The sequence below is a fragment of the Pelodiscus sinensis genome, chromosome 26 (assembly GCF_049634645.1).
Source record: "Pelodiscus sinensis isolate JC-2024 chromosome 26, ASM4963464v1, whole genome shotgun sequence".
Lineage (NCBI taxonomy): Eukaryota > Metazoa > Chordata > Testudines > Trionychidae > Pelodiscus > Pelodiscus sinensis.
Genome location: NC_134736.1, coordinates 11,995,429 through 12,022,438, shown reverse-complemented (window position 1 = coordinate 12,022,438; position 27,010 = coordinate 11,995,429). Strand labels below are relative to the sequence as shown.

Sequence of the window (27,010 nt, the reverse complement as noted above, 5' to 3'; positions counted from 1 at the left end):
GAGACACTTTCTCTGAACCTCCCCCCCTGCATGCTTTGCAAAGTCCACAGGACGTAGACCTGCACTGATACACCTTAGGAGCTCCACACTTGAGAGAGGTGCAAAATATCTTCCATAGCCAGACTGTTCCTGAGATTGTGGAGAAGCATTTTTCCTGGGGATAGGGTTCCTTTTCATTCTGCTTTAATTATTTATTTAAACGAGGTTGGCAAGATTATTTGCAACCTTTGCTGGAATGTATTGCCTAATGCAATGATGTCAAAATCAGAAGAACTGAATTAATCATCCTTCAATCTGCTTCAGAGGGGTAGCCGAGTTAGTCTGTAACTGAAAACTTAAACAATGAATAGTCTTGCAGCACCTTAGAGACTAACAAAACTTGTAGATGAGATCATGAGATTGTGGGCACAACCCGCTTCTTCAGCTGAGTGGCATCTACATGTTGGTCTCTAAGGTGCTGTAAGACTTTGTCGTCTAAGTTCTTCTCACTCTGTCCTTTTGTACATATGAATATGATGTGGGCCATAATTGCATTGCTAGACACATGGATGTGTATGTAGATTTGTAGAGAGGCAGTCTGAATTAAAGGCGGTAGTTTATAAGGCTCACATTTGCAAAAGGGCAAAGTGTACATGTCCATTCAGTTAACTTCCACATTCAAGAGACAAGGAGGGCTTAACGAGAGCTTTATTAGAATTGGGAAAGGTACAGAGAAGGGCAGCAAAAACTCTTAAGGAAATTGGAACAACTTCCATGTGAGGAGAGCTCACCTTGGAAGAGAGACATCTGAGGGGAGTATGATAAGTCTATAAAATCATGACTGGTGGGGAGAAAGTGACCCCCTTTGCATAACACAAGAACCAGGACTCCCAATGAAATGAATAGGTAGGGAGTGTAAAAGGAACGTATGGAAGTACTTTACCCAGTGCAAAGTCAACATATGGAACTTGTTGCCAGGGGATGTTGTGAAGGCCAAACTACATTGTGGTTCCAAAAAGAATTAGTGAACCCTTGTATAATGTGCGTTTATATGGAGTGTTTTGACAAACTGGTTTTCTTTTAGTGACCCATTTGTATGTTGTGTGCACCATTTTTATAGAGCATATGTTCACGGGAGGGAGTTTTGGGGTGGGAAGATGTTCAGAGTAGGGCTTGGAGCACAGGAGGGTGCTCGAGTGCTGGAGCTGGGGGGCCCTCACCTCGGGCAGCTTGCTGCATGTGGCTCCCTACCTCTGCTGTTCCTAACATAGGCATGGCTAGGCTGGAGCACTGACCGCAGGTTGAGGCCGTGAGCAGAGAGGCCTGAACACGCCTTCCCCAGGAACAATAGGCGCAGGGAACTGCCTGAGGTGGGATGGGATAGGCATCCCGCAGTAGCATGGAGGAGCTTTGCAAAGCTAGAGAGATGTGCCATCCTTATAGGGAATCTGCACAAGCCTACTTTGTCTAGTCTCATCTCTAGACAATGAATGTACATTCCCAAATGTGTAAAGTGTGAGATGGCATATTCCCAGCAGTCTTTGCATAGTGCCACTCAGCATCTCGGAAGCCTGACAGGTAGAAAACCAACAGCAAAGTCATATCCATCAAAAAAGTCCAGGCTTGTGTGCTATAGTATCTTGTGCATAAAATAAATGTGTATCTTGTATAAACTCTTATGCACTTTTACAGCGTTCCTGTCTTTATTTTCCCGTTTCATGCTGCTAATGTGAGCAGTTCCTAGTGCTCCCCCAGATGGGTTTACAGTTTGTTTACTCGTGATGTGTGGCTGAAACATTGTGGGCATTAAAGACTAAAGTGACTGCTGTGCTGGCTAATTGGAGCTCTGGGAAGTGAGTGACCTTTGACTACTCTTAATAGAGGTTAAATCCTCCCACAATTGTACCATCATAGTCTTGTCAGATCGAACACGGCTTGAACTCAGCTGGGAATAGTCAACCCACCCCTGACCTACCAGGGCCAATTCCAGGTGCAGGTAATGTGGGAAAGCACCTTTTCAGTTCACTGTGTCACGTGAGTTAATGATTGACCTCCATTGCTGTCAGCCAATCACCATTGGGGATATTAAATTGTGATTAATCAGCTAATTGAGTAGTCATTGGGGGCGCTCACTACTCCTGCTGTGGCTCTGCAGTTTAAATGTAGTAGGCGCCAGGCACACAGCAGCCTGGTTCCTACTATATTTAAACTACAGAGCTCCAACAGGGTTAGCTCCCGGGGGACTCAGCAGTCCTGGCTCACACTGACCGTGGGAACTAACCCTGCTACGTCTCTGCCTTTTAAATGTAATAAGAGCCATGGCTGTGCCTCTGCATCCACTGCCCCGCCTCCACCGTGAAGACTGCTGGGGGGAACCGGCCTTTAAACAGTCCCCGACTCCTTGTGATATAGAGGCAGCAAGGGGGGGGGGATGCAAGTAGTCAACTCGACTACTCTACTACATCCCTAGTCAACATTCACTGTTTCACCACTTGCACCCATTCCCAGCTTACTCCCCTGTGAAAGGAGGTGAACATAATTTGTTGGGGGAAAAGTCAACATGGTTTCTGTAAAGGGAAATTATGCCATACTAATCTACTAGAGTTCTTTGAAGGGGTCAACTAACAGGTGGACAAGGGGGGTCCAGTGGATATAGTATACTTAGATTTCTAAAGAGTCTTTGACGAGGTCCCTCACCAAAGGCTCTTAAGCAAATAAGTTGTCATGGGATAAGAGGGAAGGACCTCTGATGGATTAAGAAATGGTTAAAAGATAGGAAACAAATGGTAGGAATAAATGGTCAGCTGTCAGAACGGAGAGAGGTAAATTAGTGGTCCAAACTAGGACCCATCCTATTCAACATATTCATAAATGATCTGGAGAAACGGGTAAATGGTGAAGTGGCAAATTTGCAGATAACACTAAACTGCTCAAGATAGTAGAGTTCAAAGCAGTCTTTGAAGCGCTTCAAAGGGATTGCAGAAAACTAGATGGCTAGGCAACAAAATGGCAGATGAATTTTAATGTAGATAGATGCAAAGAATGCATATTGGGAAACATAATCCCAACTATACATATACAATGATGGGGAGCAAATTAGCTATTAGCACTAGAGAGGTCTTGGAGTCATTGTGGATAGTTCTCTGAAAACATCCACTCAATGTGCACCAGCAGTTAAAAAAACAAACAATGTTAGGAATAATTTAAAAAGAGATATAGAAGAAGACGAAGACTATCTTATTGCCTCTAGATAAATCCATGGTACGCAGCAACAAAAATAATGAGGGAATGGCTGCCCTATGGGGAAAGAATAAGAAGACTGGGACTTTTCAGCTTGGAAAAGAGGAGACTAAGGGGAGATATGATAGGTCTATAAAATCACGGCAGGTATGGAGAAAGTGTATAAGGAAAAGTTATTTACTTATTCCCAAAACATAAGAATTAGGGATTACCAGATGAAGTTAGTAGGTAGCATGTTTAAAACAAGCAAAAGGAAGTTTTTCCTTCATACAGAGCACAGTCAACCTGTGGAACTCCTTGCCAGAGGAGGTTGTAAAGACTAGGACTTGAACAGAGTTCATGAATTTCTCTCATTCTTTTTTGGAGGTAAGGTCCATCAATGGCTATTAGCTAGGAGGGGCAGGAATGGTGTCCCAAGCCTCTGTTTGTCAGAAGTTGGGAATGAGTGGCAGGATGTTTAGTTGATGAGTCCCTGTTCTGTTCATTCCCTCTGGGGCATCTGGCATTGGCCACTGTTGGCAGACAGCACACTGGGCTAGATGGACGTTTGGTCTGACCCAGTATGCTGTTCTTATGTGTCAGGGAAGCAGCAGTAGTTCTCTAAATCCTGAAATCTGTGGGATACACAAGGAAGAATCTACAAATGAGCTTTCTAGTTTTTATGTAACTTGTGGTCAAACTTGGAAAATGGCAACATTTGAAAAAAAATATTGCCGGAGGAAATGATTGTTCAAGGGTTGTGTATTCCCCTTTAGAGTCCTTTGGAGCATCAGTGTAGATTGTCTCCACTGCTGAAATGCCAGCTTCAGTTACAGAAACACTAGTGATCTGAAGCCAGAAAACAAAACTGAGCCATGTTAGTCTATGCAGTGTGAAATGTCTATAGTCAGACTGCCAGTGTGAGGGCAAAGTACAGATCATAAACATTAGAACTGGAAGGAACCTCGGGAGATCACCAGTCCCCTGCCCTCATAGCCGGACCAAGCACCGTCTAGATCCGTGTTTCTCAACCAGTGATACGAGTATCCTTAGGGGTACTTGAGAGAAGTATGGGGGGGAGGGGAGTAGGTCAACACAACTGAAATTTAGAGAACAGAATTTTTGTTTTAAGTTTTACAATGTTTTATTATTTTTGTACTTTTTACACCCAAAAATTTCATCACCTGCCTGGCTACAATTAGGTTGTTTAAACAAATATGTTGCAGTGGTAGAAAAAAAATTGTCTGAAAACTGTAGGTACTGAGGATACTTATACTTTTTTTTTGGGGGGGGGGTACTTTATTAAAAAAAAAGGCTAACAAACACTGATCTAGATCATCCCTGACAGGTGTGTCTCACCTGCTTTATTCCAGTGTTTAAACACCCTGACGGGTAGGAAGTTTTTCCTAATGTCCAACCTAAACTTGTCTTGCTGCAATTTAAGCCCGTTGCTCCTTGTCCTATCATCAGAGGCCAAGGAGAACATTTTTTCTCCCTCCTTGTGACACCCTTTTAGATACTTGAATACTGCTATCATGTCTCCCCTCAGTCTTCTCCTTTCCAAACTAAACAAGCCCAGTTCTTTCAGTCTTCCTTCATAGGTCATGTTCTTTAGCTCTTTCATCATTTTTGTTGCTCTTCTGTGGACCTTCTCCAGTGTTTCCACATCTTTCTTGCGATGTGTTGCCCAGAACTGGACACAATACTCCAATTGAGGCCTAATAAATGGGGAGTAGAGTGGAAGAATGACTTCTCGTGTCTTGCTCATAACACTCCTGTTAATACACTCCTGAATCGGGTTGGTAGGTGCATACGCTCAGTTTGAAATCCAATACCAAGGGCGTAGGAAATTATCTAAAGCCAAAAGATCCTTTTTGTTTAAATTCTCAGGTGTTTTTTAAATGTTTGGTTTCATGCAGTCCAGAGGCCTGCTGATGGTGAGGTTTAGGTTCTCTCCCTGTCTGTTATCTGGCCCCTGTTGTAGTTGACACTTTCCTTACAATTTTGGGTACTTTTATAGGGAAATGCTGTTATCCTCAGATGGAGAGCTTAGGCACTATTATTTCACCTTGCCTCCTCCACCCAAGCTGGTATTGGATCCTGTAATCGATAGACCTAGCACTATAACCAGTGGCCTTCACAGAGTTGGTGCTGCGTCTCTGACTAACATAGGAGCATAGTGTTTTTTCTTATCCCACTTCTTCCACTGTGCGATTCTGGTTGGTCTCCTTCCCTTATTATGCTACTTTGCTTTGCTTCTCCCCTTCGTGTCTTACTGTCTCACATTTGTGCCTGTTTCCAAGAGGTTCCTTCCCCTAGTTTCCGGCCTTGTAGTAACTCAGGGACATGCATGTGAGGCCTGCATACCAGAATGCATTGCTACAGTGCCTCCCTTCTCCGTAGGAGCTGTGGCAGAGACTCTGCTTTGTAGGAGAAGAGAGAGCATCCATGGGCCCTCCAGAAAGAGCCCGTATTCCCTGCAAGTTTGAAGATGCAGAAGAAAATTTCTCCATGGTGGTGGAGAAAGGAGATGGCCACTGGATCCAGAGCACACCCTCCGGCACGTGCCTTGCTGGAGGGGGACAAAGACACATTCACTACTGTTGATGACTGCATGAGAAGAGTTTAAGTGGCCTGTGTTTTTCAAGTGGCGGTTTAGTGGACTTGGATTTCTCTATCACCAAAAGAGCTATAATGCCTGCTTGTGGCTCTCGTGTAAGGAAGGCGTGCCTCACTGTCGTGAGTGTCTGTCCCTTCCATCCTGTGTCAAGCTGCTCACACTTGCATCAGTTATGTGCAAATAGACTTAGCTAATTGGCTATAAAAGTACAAATTTTCTTACTGATATTTACGTACACTTAGCTAACAGGGTGGATTGATTTCAGTCAAATCAATTTTAAATCACCAATTGTAACCATGATTTTGATCATTAAGCAGGAAACATTTATTTTAATAATGGTTTTTATAGGGATGTATGCGACTAGTTGCTTCGGCCAGCCCCCCACTGCCTCTATCAGGAGGAGGAGCAGGATCTGGTGCTGGGGGGAGCCGGCTTAAAAGCTGGTTCTGCCCAGCACCGTCTCTGTGGGGAGAAAAGGCAGGGGCGCAGCAGGGAACTGGTGGCATTTCCACCTTTGAAATATAGCAAGAGCAGACTCTTGCTGCATTTCAAAAGCAAAAGCATTGTGGGGGCCTGGGACGAGCTGGGGACTCAAACAGTCCCCTGCTGGCCCCGCGCTCCTAGTGGCGCTTTGCCTTTGAAATGTACAAGAGCCCACCCGAGCTCGTGTACATTTCAAAAGCATGGAGCGCAGGACCAGTGCTACATTTCAGAGGTGATGGAGCCCTTATTGACTAATTGAATAGTCAATGCAAATTACATTGACTATTCGATTAGTTGATTAATCTAAATTTAACATCCTTAGTTTTTTATTTGTATTTTGTTTTTCTACAAAAGGGTGGATAACCATTAAAACATGACAGTTTCCAACAAAAGGGCCATTTACACTAATTTTGGTGTTTCTTTTTGCTACCCAGAAGGACACACTTTATCTATACACATTTAAGAAATTAATTTTTGCTTTTAGAAGTTGCTAAATGATACGTCTTTAATTATTTTCTTGAAATTTGTGAGAAACTATTTAGACATTCAAAATCAATTAATCCATAGAAACCACATTTAAAATTACTTTATATGTGCTGGAAAAATAAGAAAACTGTTTTATGAAAGTACTAGAAGATTTACCCAACATTGCTCAGGTCCTTAACTCTATTTGTTTTTGTTTTTGTTTTTTTTTGGGGGGGGGGAAATGAAAATGTATGTGCTTCATTGAAATCATTGCTCTGGGATGGGGTTGGAACTAAGGGATTCTATATGTAGGCTGTCCCTGTTAGAGAGGACTACCCCAGCCGTTCCTCTCTGCAGCAGCTTGGGGCCAGGTGAGAAGCACCTCTCTCCTGGTCACTGAAGCTCCTTCCGGCACAGCTAGAGGAGGGGTGCATGTTGCCTGGTTGAGGCAGGTTCCAGTTAATCTGCCTCCCATGCTCCCCAGCCAGAGTGAAGAATGCAGCAAACTGTGCACTCTCCTTCCATTCCCTGATGAAGGGGAACAGTCAGCAATGTTGAACTATGGGGGAGGGGAGACTTCAGCCCTATCCCAACTTCCCTAAAGGGCTCCTGGGGGGTAGGAGGCTCTGGGTTTGGGCAGTCCTGGACTGGGGGAGGGAGCCAACCATCCCCTTTCATTTGCCTTGTGATTCCGTCTCTTCTGTATGGTCCCAAATGCATGGGGAGGGAGCTTGAGTCTCCCCTCCGTCCCTGCACAACCAAACCCTTATGGTAACTTAAAGCAAGGTAAGAGGAAGTTGCATACCAAATTTGGTGGTCTTGTCTCTTACTGTGTAGGAGTTCTTGAATAACTGAACTGATGGACAGAGACAGATGCGCAGATAAACTCAAATGTACAGTATCAGGGGGGTAGCCATGTTAGTCTGAATCTGCATAAACAATGAGAAGTCCTGTGGCACATTATAGTCCAACAGATTTATTGGAGCATGAGCTTTCATTGGCAAAGACCCACTTTGTCACATGCATGGGCATCTGTCGAAGTGGGTCTTTGCCCACGAAAGCATATTCACCAATACATCTGTTAGTAAATGTACAGTAGAGATCAAAACATTGTTTGTATTTAAAACTATCATAAATTAAACAAATGCGTTATCTGTAGCATAAATTGAACTTATTACTTCTGGTCACTGTATCATTCATGATTTTAATACTAGCAGAGCTTGTCTTCTCATATCTGTATTTTGTGAAGGTACAGGTTGGAAAAAGAAAAGTAGCTGTTCTACTTTACAAATTCCAATTGGTTTTTAATTGAATGATGTAGTCATTGAATTGAACTAGTTGAATAAATTGAAATGAAGATTTGATACTTAAATCGTTTACATTAAATCCAAAAAAAGAAAATTGGTAGCAAATATGTACTCGGTGCAGACTAGCCTGGTGAGAGTCATTCACTAGGTGCCTGGAACCAGTCTATGGAAGTGCTAAACCAGGTATTGACAGCAGTAACCTCATCTGCAGGGCAGAATATTTATTTCAGTTTATTCATCTTGTTCAGTTCAGTGACTGGTTCATTCAAAGTCCAGAAACCAACCAGCAAAAGTAGAAAGAAATTCATTCTTTTTAGAAATGATTAATAGGACAAAAAATTAAATTAAATTATAGTCACTGCGAAGTAAGAGCCTAAGATAATAGGAAAGGCATTGTATGTGCAGTAAGGCAGGCATTTAAATATTTAAAAATTATTATTCTGGTTGCTTTGAATATTCTCAAGTTTTCTATTTTGGCTGACCTGTCCCTTGATTTAGTATTGGCCCAGAACTAAATGCTCTTTGGAAAGCTTGTGCAAAATTCATTGTCACTTTTGAATTATGGGAGCATGAAGAAAATCTTTCGGTTTAAGAAAAAGTTCTGCTTGCTTTTATAAGATGAAGTCAAATTGTTGAAACTTCACAATTTCCCCCTCAGGCTAAATGTGGGGAGCACTTGGTAATCTCAAAGGTCTGATGTTAAAATTACATATTTGAGCATGCAGAAATAAGTTAGTATCTTAGTAGATCGTGGTGTTGAGTACATACCTTTCTGTCCATAGCAGCAGAGGAAAGTTTGCTGAAAAGCACTGTTACTCAGTACAGTTAACTCTTTCGTTCTTGCATGGCCCATTTGCATTGCCATTTGCGAGGAAGATGAAATTTTGCGTAAAAGTGGAACTAACAATATAACTAAGAGAACATGCACTTGTTTTTATCTACTGATGAAATTATAGTTCAACTTTTGCAGAAAAGTATGTTTTATCAGCAGAGGTCTAGTTTGTTTAAAGAAGTTCTGGTGTCTTGGTTCTTTGTTGTCGTGTGTATGTTTTGGTTTGTGTTGGGGGAAAGAGAAGACAGACATTTAAATGATGAAAATGTACTGTAGCATAAGATTAAAAAACTGCAAAAGTAGTAACATTGATACTGCAGCATTAGCTTGGCCTCTTCGCACAGAATGTGCACATTGTGTGTCCAAGGGCTACCTTTCAGATTGTTGAGGTGCTGATCTCCCATTGATCTTTTCATGAAGTCCAAGGTCAGCTAGGGCCGTTATCATCTAGTCTGTCCACCTGTGTGACAGGCCAGAAAACTTCCCCCAAATAATCCCTAGCACAGAGCTTTTAGAACATTGGTGAGCAGCCTGAGGCCTATTGGGGTTCTGTGTGTGGCCTGTGTGCCCCCCACCCCCATGCCTCTCACCCTCTGGGGCCCTGCACTTACCTACTCCTTCCCCTCCCTCCCAGTGTTTCCAGAGCATTGCGAACTGGCTGATTTGCGCCCCATCCCCACGCCTCTCCCTCCCAAAGTTTGGATACTGTGTTGATTCACAGTGTTCAAGCTCTGGGAGTGAGTGTGATGAGTGGGATGGGGCACAAATCAGCTGATTCATAGCACTTCAGAAATGCTGGGCGGGAGGTGGAGGAGAAGGCACAGGCATGCTCTGGGGAGGAGGCAGGGAAGGGGCTGCATGGGGGCGTGAGGGAAGGGATGGAGTAGGTGCGGGGCCTGCAGCAGAGAGGAAGAGTCGAGCAGCCCCTGGCAAAATGTGAAGTGACACACACTTAAAGCCAGGGTGCGTGTGAGGTGCGTGCTTATTGCATGCAACATTGTGAGAGCCGCGTGCTTCTCTGCTCCTTTGTTACTTTTCCGGCAATTTAATTTGCCTCTAATAATGGATTGCTTTGTGTTGGAAAGACATGGTACAGAAAGAGACTCGAGCACAATATGTATTTAATCTTATTATTGGGATCATGGTTAGTGCACGTGCCCGATTTCAGTCGTGTAGCCCACTGAGGTGGAAGGCCATTCCTCATGTCCGCTCACTAGCCTTGGTTGCCCATCACTGTTTTAGAAGAACACTTCAGTGGGAGATAGGTTCCTAGCTAAGGAAAGATTGTTCTAGAACACTGTGGCTGCGTCTAGACTGGCAAGTTTTTCCGAAAAAGCAGCTGCTTTTGCGGAAAAACTTGCCAGCTGTCTACACTGGCCGCTTGAATTTGTGCAAGAACACTGACGATCTCATGTAAGATTGTCAGAGTTCTTGCGGAAATACTATGCTGCTCCCGTTCGGGCAAAAGCCCTCTTGCGCAAATGCTTTTGCGCAAGAGGGCCAGTGTAGACAACACGGTATTGTTTTGCGCAAAAAAGCCCCGATGGCAAAAATGGCGATCGGAGCTTTCTTGCGCAAAACCACGTCTAGATTGGAACGGACGCTTTTCCGCAAAAAGTGCTTTTGCAGAAAAGCGTCCGTGCCAATCTAGACGCTCTTTTCCGCAAATGCTTTTAACGGAAAAACTTTTCCATTAAAAGCATTTGCGGAAAATCATGCCAGTCTAGACGTAGTCTGTGTGTTGTGTGTAATATATCTGGGTTAAATGTTCCTGTTGAGATTCTGTTTTTTCATTTTAGGAAACAATGCCCATCTTTATCATTGTATTACCTGCTTCACAGACCTCTTGGAGGCTTTTCTAAAGCACTTTGAAAGAATTAAATGCTAATGATGAATTCTATGCATTAGCGCAGACGGTGATGTTTCTGATGAGTGCTTGTTTTCCGTTGGCCACCAATTTTTCAGTTGATGACTGTTCTTGCTTTGGTTAATGTTTTGTGAAAGTTAATGTGCTCTTTCAAACTTGATGATTTTTTTTTTTTAGTTTTGCTTCAGTTTGAGCTGAGCTCCATCTTATGGTTTACATTTGTTAATTTTTCTAGGAAGCAAGACGTCATGCAGAATATTGTGCAAATCTTGGAATCCGTCCAGTTAAAATGGGAGCTGTTTCAGAGCTGGACAGACTTCTCCAGGCTACACCTTTCTAACAAACTAGCCATTTTTGGGATTGGTTATAACACACGCTGGAAGGAGGATATTCGGTACCACTACGCAGAGATCAGTTCCCAGGTGCCTCTTGGGAAGCGGCTTAGGGAATATTTCAATTCGGAGAAGCCAGAGGGCAGGATCGTTATGACGAGAGTCCAGAAAATGAACTGGAAAAATGTTTACTATAAATTCCTAGAGATTACTATTAGCGAAGCAAGGTGCCTGGAGCTGCACATGGAAATCGACTGGATACCCATAGCACATTCTAAGCCAACCGGAGGAAATGTTGTTCAGTATTTATTACCAGGGGGGATTCCCAAAAGCCCTGGCCTCTATGCCATTGGTTATGAAGATTGCCAGGAGAAACCCCACTCACCTCATGTAGACCGCATAGGCACAGATCCTGGGAAAGAGACTCCAGGGGAGGTAGATGTTCCTTCGCCGCAGGCCTCTCTCAGGGTGGAGATGGAGTCCACCAGAATTATCTATTGTTACCTTGGCATTGCTGAGGTTAGAACTCTCCAGCAGTGCTTGTTTTTACACTTTCAGGCCAACACCAAAACCTTCAGCAAAGAGTGGGTTGGGATTAATGGATTTTTATCACAGAACTGCATCGTAGAACCAGGGGTGTCACCTAAATCCATCTACATCAAATTTGTGGAAGTGGAGAGGGATTTTCTTTCTGCTGGCTCTTTGGTAGAGTGCCTGGAAAAAGCCATTGGATACCCATTAAAGTTTAACAACTGAATTTCGTCCTTCATAAGGATAAGAGTTCCTGCCTCCCTTCCATGTTGCTAGCAGACACGTACAGATCCTGTCTGTTCACTGTAGGGCAAGTTAGACTTTCAAAGTGAAAATGAACTTCAGAATGAAAGATGCTTGCAACTGATTCAAAGCAACTTGTCCTGAGCAAGTAAAATATACAGCTAACTTGCTTGGCAGGCCACCTGGTTTTATAAAGAGAAGAATGAGAGCCTTGTACAAATGACTGTAGGTACATTCCACATTGGACAGAGCTTATACTTTGCATTTCATATGAAAAGCTGTTTTTTCCACAGTTTCATTTTTACACATCTGTCTCTATATAAAGTGTTATTACCGATCTGAATAAATAAGCAATAGATAATGACAAGTTAAACCCTGGGTCACATTAAACGAGACTGTTTTTCAGTGCCACCCTTAGCTACTCTTGTATATAATTTAGAGTTTCACTTTTTTCACCCATCAAGTGTTTTACTATTTCCAGCCAGTGTTGCCTGCAAAGACTTTTGTTTCTGTGATGTATCCCACTTTACTAGTAGTGTTGCCATATCCGCTCTTTTTTACCATTAAAGTAATTCCTGGCCTTTTTGAGTTCTAGTTAGCCTCTTTGTGGCCGTGAGAATAACCTGACAGCTGGGAAACATTTGTCAAACCAAGCTTATCAATACAATCAAAGCTGTGAGAATTTGGGGGGAGGGGAAGGGAGGGGGATGGATGGGAGGGTTATGGATGGGGGGCAGTAAACATTTAATGCCTTTTCAAAACTGTTACTATATAAGCCCCATTCTCTTGCTGGCTGGTGCTGGCATTTTGATTTTTCTAAAACGCATTGATCAGTGGAAGTTGTGACATACAATGAATGTGTCAGTCCTAATAAAAAACCAAACACCTATGGACTTCTAGAAATGTGTTTCTCTTATTAACCCTGATTTCCCTGGGCCGGTTGGTGGTAGAGAGATGCATGTTTACTTCAGTTGGGGTTACAAATCATACCAGTGGAAACCTGTGCCTGGTCTTCATTCTATAGGCTGCCACAGCCTTTCCATACTGGGCGTGTGTGTTTGCAGGTGGGGAGGAGGAGGTACCAGTTTATAAATCTCTATGTACATGATGCTGTAGAAAGCTGGATATGTCAGTCTTGTGTATGCTAGCAAGGGCACTTGCAGTTGTGTTGTCGAGCTGCTACATCTAATGTGGACTGGGGGTGTGTTAGTGTATTTGTTTAAACGGTTAACCAATGAGCCCAGGCTCGTCGCTTAACCCTCACGGTTACACACAAGCACCCACCCTTCTCCCCCCCCCCCACTCCCACCCCACATGTAAACATTTAACTGCTGAAATTTTCAGGGGTTACATGTTTACAAAAAACCTCCCTGCTTTTTAACATCCCTGGTCTGGACCATAACGGTCTATTTAGCTGTTGGATCTTGATATTGATTCAGAATTACCACTCATTTTCCTTTGTGCATGGGAGGGAATGTCCAATGATTATACTAGGCCATTTCCCATGAATACAACAGATCCATGTGCATAAGTAAGCAGGGGTAATGTTTTAGAGAGGAGTGTGTGTATAATAAGGATGGTAACCAGTAATTGACTCTGAGTGCAAGGGCCTCTGGGGCAGAGCACTGCGCAGATACTCCAAGTACTGATACTGCTGCACCAGCCAAGTATGAAGCTTGGGGACCCCTCTGCCCACATCCCTTCGCTTCAGGCCATACTCAAAAATACTGGGTACATCACTCTGATCCTGCCTCGCTGTCTTGTTTTCATCCCCAGCCCAGCTAACATGAGAGGTAGTGTGTGTGCATGGGTTCCCTTTCCCAATGAGTAGAATGTATTTATTCTATACAATATAACACTTACTATGAAATGTTTGTGCAGATGACGAGAGCTTGTGACCAACTGTTATTAGTAACACTTGCCTTCTTGTTGCCTGATTCTCCTGCCCTATGTGTTTAGGTATGCATACATCGGGCATGTGGAAATCACGTAAACATGCATGTGGCCCAGATGCCGAGCAGCTTTTAGGAGTGGAACTTTTCGCTGCATCTGACTGACAGAAGAAAAAATCCCTTGCCTTACTGCAGGGTGGTGTTGCAGCTGGCAGAAGAAGCTGTGGAGTGCCAGATGTCCCAGAGATGTAAGGCAGCAGTAGTAGTATACACTGAAGCACCAGGTAACCAAAGTCCCACCCCAGTAATCTGAACCCTCAGATAAGGTGTATCCACCATGTTGTCCAGCCACTGATGTGTTTCCCACACGTGCAGGACTTGCAAAGCTGCAGTTGTGTTGCGGGCAGCTGAGGATACAAACAGGCATGTCCTTTCTCCGGTTTGTGGAGGTAGATTGCTGAGTTCCAAACCCAGATTTGGAAATAGACCCGTATGGACCCCTGCCATCATGCAGCTGGCATGTGTGGGCATAGCACTGTTGCCAAATGGGCAAGTCCTCTGGCCACAACAAATTATTCACCTAAACTGGGACTCCCAAACTGTGTTGAGGCCAGTGATTTGCATAACATGTGTTTTGGCTAAAGTATCTTCCAGCAGGGCCACCAGGCTTAACCTGAAGACCTCAAGAGATGGCAGATGCACTCTCAACAGTGAAGGTCCAGCATTTAATCACCTTTGGTAACTCAAGAACTAGGGGTCACCAAATGAAAATACCACGAAGAGTCCTGTGGCACCTTATAGACTAACTGAAGGTGCCACAGGACTCCTCGTCGCTTTTGCAGATTCAGACTAACACGGCTACCCCTCTGACAAATGAAAATAGGCATCAATGTTAAAACGGCTAAAAGGAAGTGTTTCTCCACACAGTGAATTCCCCCATCAGAACCCATTGCAATGATCTAACCAAGCTGAACCCCTCCCTGCTGCCCCTATTTCAAAGCACTGCTTGTCCAAGATTGCTTGCACGGTGAAAACCTGGGCCCTCCTATGGCCTGGTTGTGTCAGTTGTCCGAGTCCCCTGACAAGGCTCAAGCCCAGATACCCCGTGGACAAGAAGAGGCAAAGACCAGTGTAAACTCACCAGGAACCTCCTGCCCCCTCCTTCCTCCATGGTGTTTTTGAAGCACCACAATGAGGTTATGCCTGCACAGTGTGCCAGGCAGATTAGAACAAGCCCCCAACCCTGCTCCCTGGCTGGCAGGCGGGGCAGAGTGGAGCAAGCCCCCCTGACCCTGCTCCCTGGCTCGGGCTCACCTGAATGGTCCCACAGGCTGGGGGTGGCCTGCAGGCTGTAGTTGCCCCTCTGCCTGCACTAGCTCAAACTCCATCCCTTCTGCTAAACAGTCCCTCTGCTCCTTGACCATAGCCCGCTCCTTCCCCATCCCTGGCTAGCTCATGACCAGTTCACACTGATTTAGTTCTTGCGTTGCCTTATCTCTCCCTCCCCTCCCCCCACACACATGTGGTGTGGCCCTTAATCTGTCAACCTCTTCAATGAAGTTCTGAGACTCAAGGACTCTCAAGTAAAGTGTGGGCGTGGTGCCCATGTCTATTCTGCCTAGGGCCTGCCAGCCGCAGTGTTCCTGCTGATCGCAGCTGTCGGATTGGCCTGAAGAGTGTGGGAGAAACTATCACCGGCCAGCCCTTGTCTGTGAGGCCCCTGAGCTGGTGCAGAATTTGATATGGAACCAGAGCAAAGAAATGGTGTCATGCTTCCCCCAGCCAGCCAGACCTAGGAGGGTGTTAAAGAGCTGCAGTTTCCTGGTGCCTTTCCCAGCTAATCGAAAGCCATTCCTTTGCTGGGGTCCTCACAGAAGATCAGTCTGCTGAAGGCAGCATGTTTCTGGCCACTGGGGCTGTATGAGGAATGAACTCAATCCTTCCTGAGGGCACCTTTCTCTGCCAGCCTCCATAACCAAACTGCCCTCCTCTGCCGGCCAGTGCCCACAAGAAGGCCTGCTGTAGGCACCACAGGAAAGCATTCATTTTCTGTGTCAGGTCTGCTACAGGCACCAGACGGCAAGTGCCAAGCAAGGTGCATCATCTTCCAAAGGGCTTATGCGGGTCAATTACCAGCGGAGGGGGGTGCTTGGCTGTTAGCTTGGTGGCAATGGGAAATGGTCCCTGTTCCCAGGAAAGCCCAGCCAGGCAGATAAACAGAGCCCAGTGTAGTGCCTCTCTGAATAGCTTGTTTCTGTTTGAGAGAGAGTTTGGAAAGTGTCCGCTGACAGCTCTTGGGTGCTGCAACTTGTGTCCTCACCAGGGTGTCCTGGGTTTGTTCGCGTTGCTCTTTCGACTAGCTACTTATATACTGTCATGCTGTAGAAGTGCTTCTGATCAGGGCGGAGAAATGTCTGACCCTGTGGCAATCAGATCAACAGGGCGAGGTTGGAAGAGGCCAAAGAATGTAACGTGAGTGGCGCACAGGCAAGCAGCGAGGTGGAGCAAGCTGTTCTGTGCAAAGTAAGCATTTGCTTTGGGAGTGGAGAAAACCTCATGTCTTGGAAGTCTGCAGAGATTCACTCCTGACATTCTCCCTGCTGGAGATGCCTGGAACCCCCTGCAATTCACTTGCTCTGGATCTGTTGGATCAAAACCGAAAGGTCCTGACTGCTCTCTAGGGACAGGAAAGATGCTGTGTCACTTCTTGTAGGTCAGGGTTTGACCTGGTATCTGTGGCCAGATTGCCTCCAATATCTCTAAACTGCATCTCGTCCATTACTCCTCCCTCGCCCCCAAAGCCAGAGGCACGGAGTGCCAGAAGGGCTGCTACATCTCTGAACTGGGCTGTGTTGGCACGGGGGGGGATGTTCTGAGCCTGGCCCATACATGAGGCCTTACGCATGGGGGCAAACTGCCATAACCTTGCACAGCCATGAGCTGGAAGGGTGGGTGAGTTTAAAGGTGGGTGGGGACTACCTGAACACCACCTATCAGCTTTTCTTCCTGGCCTCGCTCCTCTCTGATGCCCTGTTGGCATGTGAGTTTAACCTACAGCACATGCTCAGTGAGGCAGATCCAGTGGTGATCCGGGGGAGGATGTAAAGGGTCAGGAGTCTGTTAATCATTCTCACCATCTGGCATCTCCCTGTGTCAATGACACCAGCCTAGACTCACTTCTGGCCTTGGCCCTGCAGCTGCAGTGTTACATTCAGCGCTTCCACAGGGAAGCCGTCTTCCATCATACCCCCAGCAAGGGCATGCTTTTTAAAGGACCTGCCAAAGGAACACATCTGTCTAGTCAAAGCCTCATTCCGAGCCAAACCATAACAAACTGAACTTCCTGGCTAGTGGACTTGGTCTTATATAGCTCACCATGTCCATGGAAACACATTCTGTCCTCATACAAGTCTTGCCCTTAAAGTGCCCTTCCGTTTATTGAAGGGTTGCTAATACCTGGCTCCATTCTGTAAGTATTCTCCACTGAGACTCATGGATTCTTTCCTAATTAATACAGGTGTGATCCCGTATCCTAGAAAACTGTGAGGGACACAGGAGAAAGCAGACAGAGGGCTGGATGAATGGAGGGGGCAATGTGGAAAGGAGAGTGCTGAGGAAATAGGAAAAGTGACTCTAGTAGAAGGGGAAGGGGAAATCCGGGGGCAGTGGAAGGAAAGGGAATATTTTAAAATGGGAAATGCAGCAGTGGCAATGCAGGGCTCAGAAAACAGAATCCCACCACGTTTGGATGGAAGTGTCTGGCCTGTGTGGCGCCTGAGGTCAGAAGAAATCGTTGTGAGCATTTCTGGCCTTAAAATCTAGATTTGTGGCTCAGAAGGTCAGTAGAGACCCCGGGTCCTCTAGTCATACCTCCTCTATCATACGTGCCAAAGGGTTTCCCTTAGTTACTGTTTGAACTAGAGCAGCTCTTTTGGGGGAGAAATCCAGGCTAGATTTTAATATTGTTGGTGAGGGCACATCCATACAGGCCTTGGTGAGTTGGTCCAGTGGTGAATTACCTCACTGTTATCAATTTTCACTTTATTTGCAGGCTGAATGTGGCTTCCATCCCCAGCAGCTAGATGTTGGTGTACCCTTATTGGCTAGTTTGAAGGACCTATTATCACATCTCTGTTCCTCATGCAGGTACTGGCAGACTCTGTCACACCTTAACCTTCCCTTCAATAAGCTAAACAGACTCAGCTCCTTCATTCTAAATGCATCAAGGGGGAATGTGACTAGGCATAAAATCATGCAAATATGTGTAAATATACTCCAGAACTGTGATTCTCAGATGCCTGACAAGTTGCCATTCAGCCCTCAGTGTTACAAAGTTTTACTCACCACTGCGGTAGGTGGCTTGTCCGGCATGCTGGGATCTTTCACATTATGGGCTCTAGCCATTCTCGATACAGTGTGATAAGGCTGCATCACTGAGACAGATATGGGTACCTGAGTTCCAAGTAGATGCCCATCTGTGGAGCAGTGACTTCGTCTTGGATGTTTGGGAGTGGCTCCTCCCATGGGCTGGCCCCCAAATCGCAGTCATTGTTGTGATGTAGGAGCAGGAAAAGCTTCTTGTCCACATCCTGGGTGTATAAACCAGCTCAGCCAAATCTGGGTGGGAGATGCCAGCAGAGGGCATTGGCTGGGGCCCAGGCGGCTACGACAGCCATGGAGTGACTTCTCTCGATGCTCACAGAGAGGTTGGCAGTAGGTTTTGGTGTCTGTGGAGGAGTCACTGGGTGTGGCAGCCTCTTGGTTGCTAGTTGCAAGGTGGCCTGGTCACTTGGTACATGCAGAGGTCCCAGTTTGTGTACCTGAATGACCTGGGCGCACATGGTAAGGTCTGTGGGCCCAACAGACTCTGCTCCTGAAGAAAAAGCCTCACTCGGCCTCTCAGCAGGAAGGAGAAGTGGTGCTCGGTGCAGACGGACACTACAGACACGAGAGGCAGCATGGCAGGCCCCAAGAACTGGCTCCAAATGCTCATGCAGATCCCACGGCTCAGGGGTGCTCTGTCATGATGGTGCAGCTGCTGGAGAATACAGGTGCTTGGTGCACAACAGTAAGAAGGAAAAGTGCACGAAGAGCGTGTGCAGATGATGGCCAGACCCAGAGACTTCTGGCCATCACTGGTATGAGGGGTGCTGTGCAAGGTTGGGTGTTGGGCAGGCTGAGTGCCATGGAGAGCTGGTGCAGTGCCCGTGACACACCATCCCAGGCCAGCCATGTACGGGCTCAGGACCAGCACCCTGCAGGGCTTGTTTACAGCAGCTACGTGTTTGCTCTGGGCTGTGCTTGTTCCAGTCTCTGGTACGCTATGCAGGTACAGTACTTGCAGGGTGGGTGGTGGCACCATGCACGTTGAGCTCTGTGTCTGGGTGCTCTGCAGCCACAGGGAGCAGTGGCTGCATGTATCCAGGTGCTACATGCATCCCTGCATGGGTACAGCCACTCCCCAGGGCGTCCCATTGTTGCCTGGAGCTTCTGTTCCCACTGCCAGCTGCAGATTTCTCTGCAGGTATCAAAGCCCAGCACGGGTTGCAGGAATCTGGCTGGGTCACAGGAGTGTTGGCTCCATACCCCCCGTCTAAGCCTCAGTGAGCTCAGCAAGCTGGGGAGGGGGAGGTGCCAGGCCCCAGCAGGGCAGAGAAGGAGCCACAATCTTCCCTCAGCCAAAAGGGTTCTTCCCCTGAGGCAGCGATGGCCTCAGGGAACCAGCAGGAGCGTCCCCTTTGCCTGTACCTGTGCTTGGCCTGGACACTGCTAAGGGAGCCGGTGGATGAGGCATGTGCACCTCAAATGAAATCTGAGCTGGATTTGGCTTGAACTTCTGTTTAACTTGCAGTGTGTAAACCAGCCCCCTTCCCTCCCACCGTGCTTTCTGAAAGCCGGGAGCCCAGTCCTGCTGCCAGTGACGTGAAAATGGGAGCTTTTCCCTGGGAGGTGCTCAGGGCCTTTGCCTGCTCCTGCTTACTGTAGGGAAGCTGAAGGAAGCTGGTCCCTGCATGTTTGGTGCTGCCTCCAGCAGAGGGAGCACGGCTGCCAAGAATGATTTCTCTTCCGCTTGGTTTGGGGAGCATGTGTGCCAGCTCCTGTTTTAAACCAGCACCCAACTACACGACAGGCTGGAGCCTGGTGTGATCTGCACCAGAGGAAATACACTGACATCCAGAGTTAATCTGGACTCGCATCCTTGTCCCTCTCCAGAACTGCACCATGTGAAGCCTGTAGCCTACCCCAGCAGCATGGCGGGCTTTACACCAGGGAAGCGCTCCTCATCAGCTGGCATCCTCAGATGACAACCTCTTGGTTCCAACACCATGGGGCAGTGTCCAGGCTGAGGACTGTCCCCTCTTGTCTATCATGCTGTGGGCCCCTTGTAACTGCAGCTGTCTGTGCGTGGGGGTGTTGTGTCCTGCTGAAGGAAGGCACTCAGGGCCCCGGATGTCTGGTGTAAAGCTGGAGTGAGTTTGTGCTTGGTCAGCCATGCAGAAAGGGGGTGGGGAGTACATAGACCTCCGCTTGCCCCATTACTCCTTGAGCCATAGAAGGTGGGCTGAAAGACCTCCAAGGCCATCTAGTCTGTACAGGCCATTCTCCAGGCCACACTTTCTTAACTTGCTGCTTCCCTCGCTCGGTTTCTCTGGGTCAGCTGGGCTGGTCACTGGTTAGTGGGGCCAGGGATAGGATGGTGCAGGAGACAGGAAATAGATTTCTCTGCAGGTATAAAATAGATTAATCTCCTGCTGGGCACACACAAATCTAATCGGTTTGTTCATAGTTAGAGCTTTGGTTAAGTCCTGATTTGATTTAAGAACATGTTAAAGTTGTTACTCTTTGGTCCTAATCTGATTAAGCATCTAGCGAACATTGCCCGTGTTCATCTGGAGGGTTATTTTCCTAACTAGTAATTATTTAGGGCATAGTCACCCTTCCAGTGGCGGGAAGCTGATAAGTGATTACTATAGAGCGCTCCATAGACCAGTTCACATGGGGTGAAATGCACCCACCCTGCCTAGGCCCTGTGGACGTCACCTCTGTGAAATGGGGCAGGAACAAAGCTCTTCTGCCCAGGGCTTCTTATCTGTGCACTGGATGTGGGTGTTAAACCCCATCTGTGATGGGGGAGGAGCCTGAGGTCTTGCCCACCATTCAAATTTCCTGACAAAAAATGGCATGGACCAGCTGGTATCCGGACTGTGAGGGAGCCTGGCGGAGCAGTCAGAGAAATGGGCCCTATTCTTCTAGCTCAGCCGAGAGCATCTCAACTAGTTTGGTGTGAGACATGCAAATGTACTGATCTTAATATGACCCAGGCTCAAAAAGTGTGGTTCTGTCCCCCCTCTTGTAGCCAAACCTCAGAGCTGCCACTGGGCATGAGCTACTGGGCTCAGACAGCAGAAATTCACACTTAGATCCAAAGGTCCTAGGTTCCAGCCCCTGCTGTCTTGGGTACATTAAGCAAATGAGTTTTTTTAGTGGTGCTGTCTGTGTTTGCATTAGCTCTTGGCTTTGTGAAAAGACCCTTTGTCTGGATAACTTTGCCCAGATGTCCCCGAGGAGAAGGGAACCCAGCAGCCTTTCGAAGAGGTGCTGAAAGGTGGTCTTGGGCAGCTACAGGGCTTATACGCAGAGGGCCATTGTCCACGCTTACTTGAGTTCTTACTGTCTGCTTTCACGCTGGACTAAATCTGGTGTGGAGTTTGTGCTGCATGTCGTGCTGCTTTGGCAGGTCCTCTAACTGGTGTCCCGTTGTGCTTTGTGACCAGGTGTGAGTGACCATTTTGTTTGCCTATGTGCCACCCGCTGCCTGGGGGAGTCAGGGGAGTCAAGCTGATCAGATGTCCCTCCCGTGTACAAGCTGGTGTGGCGCCAGCATTGGGCTGTTTGCCCTGGATTCCAGTATAGCAGCATTACAGTGATACTGCTCCAGCAGCCTTTCCCACTTCCCTCCAGAAGCTGCTCTGAGCTGGACTGGGCCCTAGACCTCACTGCCTGGGGGAAGTGCTAGCAGGCTCCTAGGCTCAGCCGTTTGGGGTTGTTGCTAGTCAGATGCCAACAGGGGTCACAACAGTGATGCTGCCTGTGCCAGAGAGAGTGCAAACAGCCAGGGGCACTCCCCCCAAGCTGAGGAGGCCAGGAACCGTCCTGGCAGCCTAGAGAGTGCCTGTCTTTTGTGGGAGCAAGACAGAATTTTGAACTTTGGCAGAAGACTCAACAGGCCTCCCATGTGCTCTCCCAGCCAGGCAGTCCTAGGCACACAGCAGGCAGTGGCGCTGTCCCTGGTACACCTGGTTGCTGTGGGCCTTGGAAGTGTTGCCTGATCTAAGATTACATATAAATTTCTAATTACCCACCTTTAGTGATGACAGGTTCTTTGTCCCAGGATCAGGCCCAGTATTCAATTATTCTGTGATTAAGAATCCTGATGTGCACAGTTGCAACCCTCACACTATAGAAACTCTTGTATATTTACAAATATAGTTTATTAATACAGTTAGCACAGTCACAAACACTCCAGTTTCATAAGATGGGGAATCCATATTTCCATACCATATACGTAGAATCATAGAGCAGGAAGAGACCTCAGGAGGTCATCAAGTCCAGCCCCTTGCCTAAGGCAGGATCAATCCCAACTAAATCAACCCACCCAGGGCTTTGTCAAGCCAAGACTTAAAAACCTGTAGGGATGGAGATTCCACCACTTCTGTAGGTAATCCATTCCAGAACTTCACCACCCTCCTAGTGAAATAGTTTTTCCTAATCTCCAACCCCCACTGTAACTTGAGACCATTGCTCCTTGTTCTGCCATGTGTCACTACTGAGAACAGCCTTTCTCCTTCCTCTTTGGAACCTCCCTTCAGGAAGTTGAAGGCTGCTCTCAAATCCCCCCTCACTCTTCGCTTCTGCAGACTAAACAAACCCAACTCTCTCAGCCTCTCCTCATAGGTCATGTGTTCCAGCCCCCTAATCATTTTGGCCACCTTCTGCTGGACCCTCTCTTATGTGTCGTCATCCTTTCTTACATCATTCCTTCAAGAACAATCTTAGGTGTTAGCCCATCATCTTTCTCATTACCTTCACCTTCCCCATCATCACCGGGGCCATCATTCTCGGCTTTCCAAGGACATCATCTTCTACCCTCTCGCCCCTTGCCTGGGGTTCCACTTTTATACTAAGTGACACTGACAATAACATGTTTGATGCCTATTCAGTAGGGGATGTTTCTAATGTTGAAGTGTTCTTTTCCTATTGGTCAATGTATCATTGCTCTCAATTTATCACATACGTCAATTTGTTTCCATGGGCCTTTGTGCTTATCTATCACATTCTGTGTCCTGATTATTTAACTCAGCCTGAACCAGTTATTTTGGGGTTTTTATATAATGATGCATCTGCTGAGTCTGAGGGTATTTTTCCTACCATCCTATGCGGGTAAAACATCCCAAACCTAAGTTCCCCCTTTTCAGTCCCGGAAAACCATAAATCAGCCGGTATCTGGGTGAGATACCATGTCTCAACCACGGAAATCTGCTAACCTCAGCTTCTGCTGAGCTTGCAAACGGCCTGTTACAGCATGGATAAAAAAAGAGAAAGTATAGCCCCATAGTACTTGACCTGGACTGTGAGCTTGTGTGTGTTTTCATTGAAGTGAAACCCTGCCCTCTAATTGGCTGTAATGCCGACATGGCACTCATTGGTAAGTGCATTCAGAGGCTAAACCATTTTGTTGTACCCTAAAGCAGGAGCCACTGCACTGCAGGGGAACCTGACTCACCAGGCAGCCCAGGACTCCTATGCCTAATGGCATCTGGACTGCCACAGCCCAATCAGTGCATGGCACCAACAAGTTTGTGGTTGGCTGAGGTCTGGGGGGGAGGGAAGGAGGCAAGCAGCATATGCACACAGACAGGTACAAGTAGCAGGACCACTAATTTGGGGCTCTTGCTAGACTCTTACTTACAAACATGGCCTACCCCCAGCTAAGAAAGGGTATGGTCCCGTACACAGGTGGGTCAATGGCAAAGCCCCCCCAAGGAGTTGAGTACAGCTGTGCTAGTATTCAGTGGGCCTTCACAAACTGAAATGGGCAGACATGGTCTAGACAGTATTTGGTCCTGCCATGAGGGCAGGGGACTGGACTCGATGACCTCTCGAGGTCCCTTCCAGTCCTAGGATTCTATGATAAGGCCTAGTGTATTACACCTGAACCCAGATATCAGTCAAGCTAACACAAAGGGCCTGCGGGAATGCTGAGAGCAGCTTTACAACGCCTGCCTTCCACTCCCCACAAGTGTAGCCCTCTGGCCAGGTAGATATACCACCCCCCAGTGCCACTGGGCAGGCAGGGCACATTATGCTGCAGGCTAGCCTTTAGCAGATTGCTTGCATTACAGCTCTTAACTATTACCTAATTAATCTAAATTAACACAACCATATTATTAGCATGATAGGCAAGTAACTTGATAGGCTACAAGTCCTCCCCCCCCCCCCCCCCGATGGGGTTCTTTTCTTCCGATCATCACACTAAGGATGGAATGGATACTGGTATGTGATTTTTAAAAATTGGCCATTCTTCGCATAGGGCCCCGTCTCTGCAGGAGTCATTTATCTGGTGCAATTTTCCGTTTGGGTGATATGCTACCAGAGGAGGTATGTTGCTGGAGTTATTGTTGATGACATCTTGAAGGTGATCAAACATAGGCAAAGACTGTGAAGAGAACACTTATGCTACGTCTACACTAAGGGTTTGACTGGAAGAGGCAATGCAAATGAAGCACTGACTAGCATTTTCTCATGCTTCATTTGCGAAATCTCTTCCGATCCATTTTTGCACAAGGGGTTTTTGCGCAAAAACAAGCAGTGTGGATGTTTCCATTTTGTGCAAAAACCCCTTTTTGCACAAGATCCTTATTCGGGAGAGGGATAAAGATCTTGCACAAAAAGGGGTTTTTGTGCAAAATGGAAACATCTACACTGCTTGTTTTTGTGCAAAAACCCCTTGCACAAAAGTGGATCAGCAGAGATTATGCAAATGAAGCATGAGAAAATGCTAATCAGTGCTTCATTTGCATTGCCTCGTCCGGCCAAACCCGTGGTGTAGATGTAGCCATAAGGTTTTGCCAAAATAATTTTAGTGAGAATCTGATTAGGGTGCAGGGTCACAGACCCAAAACACAAATTGTTTTAGTAATACTTTTTTCCTAGGAATTAAAGAAGTCACTTTCTCCATTTCATGTTGTAAAACAGTAATTACCAATACAATGTTAGTACTATTACTGTTGCTAATTTCTCGTTAAATGTATGAGCTTTTTAATCAGAGATAGATATACACACACACTGCATATAGAACTGGTTAATACCACCTGAGATATTTTCACTTGAAAGTTATTGATGTAAAAATAAACCCCTTCCAGGTTACTAAAGATGCCATGGTTAAATTTACTTACAACAAAGGGTTGGACTTCTACCTGGTGTTAATATGTTCTTAGCAATAGGTTTCTTTAAAATACATTTTATACATATACAAATATGACACCCAACGGTTTAAACAATACATTTAATATTGTCCATATTCAATCTTCCCCAAGTTTTGCTTATTGTTCATTTGGAAAAAGATTATATTGCTTCAGATATAATAATAGTTCACAAAAAAAAGTTCTTGCACCAAAGAGTGTTTCTTTACCACAGGATGTTCTTGTACCGTTGGCTTCCAACCGAAATTACTACATAGTTAGGGTATGTCTACACTACAGCGCTATTTTGAACTAACTTAATTCGAATTAGTTAATTTGAAATAAGCTAATTCGAATTAGCGCATCTAGACCCAAAAACTAATTTGAATCTAACGTTTTCCTAATTTTGCTAATTCGAACTAGCGTATCCACACTGATTGGACGCTGGGTCGCATTTAAGGGCAGCTGAAACCGGTTCCGGCAGGGCATCAGGTCAGTAGTTGCTTTGTGTGGCTTCTGTCTGAGGCTATCTGAGGCTCGTGCTTAAAGGGACCCCCCTGGACAGCCGGTTCTCAGTTTTTCCGCTTGGTTGCCTACCTCGCTGAGGGACAGCAAAGCATTTTTCTCTCTGCCTGGCTGTGTTGGTGGTTCCCATTGGGGATGCCGCCGCAGTTGACATCATGGAGCCAGAGCTCACCCTGGGCATGCTGCTCCAGTTTTTGGACTTGCTGCTGCAAGCCTGCCAGCAATGGGTGGAGGCTGCCTTGCACCACCTGGTGCACGTCAGCCCCTACCTCTTCCCCTGGCCTCCCCGGGGGTTGTGGAGGAGCAGCAGCAGCGCCCGGATGCCAGTGTGCCCCGCCGCATCTGGCGTCTGGACACCAGCAGCGACTGGTGGGATTGCATCATCCTGGAGCGCTGGGGAGACCAACAGTGGACCCAGAACTTCAGGATGAAGGACACCTTCCTGGAGCTCTGCGAGTAGCTCGCCCCTGTTCTGTGGCAACGGGACACTCGCATGAGGCCTGCCATCCCCCTTCAGAAGCGTGTGGTCATAGCCCTGTGGAAGCTCTCCATGCTGGACAGCTACCGATCCGTCAGGAACCAGTTCGGCGTGGGGAGATCCACCGTCGGAGCAGTGCTCATGCAGGTACGGCACCCACTGGGCCGGAGGGGGTGGGGGGCTGCAAGGAGGGGATGGGCCGCCCCAGGAAAAACGGCGGGGGGAGGAGGTGGCGAAAGTGCCCTGCACCGGAGGGTTCGGTCTGTCCTGGCTGTACTATATGCCGTCCGCGGGGGTTGCTTCCGGGAGTGGGGCACAAGGCAGTGCCAGGGAACAATCACTCCCAGCCACCTGGGCGCCCCAGTGATTTCACGGTTTGCTGTCTCTCTCTGCAGGTGGTCAAGGCCATCAACCGGGTGCTGCTCTGCAGGGTGGTCCGCCTCGCTGACCCGGACGCTGTCATCCAGGGGTTCGGTGCCCTCGGCTTTCCCAACTGCGGAGGGGCCATTGACAGGACGCACATCCCCATCCATGTCCTGGAACACCAGGCCTCCCAGTACATCAACCGCAAGGGGTACTTCTCCATCCTCCTGCAGGCCGTGTGTGACCACCAGGGCCAGTTCACGGACATTAATGTGGGCTGGTCCGTCAAGGCACACGACGCCAGGGTGTACCGGAACTCCTCTGTGTGCTAGAGGCTGCAGGCCGGGACCTTCTTCCCTGACTGCCACATCGGGGTCGGGGACATGGACATGCCTGTCTGCCTGGTGCAGGA

General features: G+C 47.0%; 1 protein-coding gene across 6 annotated transcripts in view; it reads left to right on the top strand.

Annotated features, from left to right (window-relative positions):
- MSANTD2 (Myb/SANT DNA binding domain containing 2) overlaps positions 1-24,610 on the top strand; it is a 43,689-nt gene extending 19,079 nt beyond the window's left edge. The window contains exons 5-7 of one of the 6 annotated variants that reach the window (XR_012897783.1): positions 11,008-12,103; positions 13,838-14,054; positions 17,822-24,597. Coding sequence is in view for 3 of the 6 variants with exons in the window: in XM_075909794.1 (XP_075765909.1) it covers positions 11,008-11,860 (853 nt within the window). In the remaining 3 variants the exon portion in view is untranslated. Of the gene's footprint in view, positions 1-5,601; positions 5,938-11,007; positions 13,177-13,837 lie in introns of those variants that run through there. The other 5 variants (XR_012897782.1, XR_012897784.1, XM_075909796.1 and 2 more) reach the window with 5 other exon arrangements.
- The last annotated feature ends 2,400 nt before the right edge of the window (positions 24,611-27,010 follow it).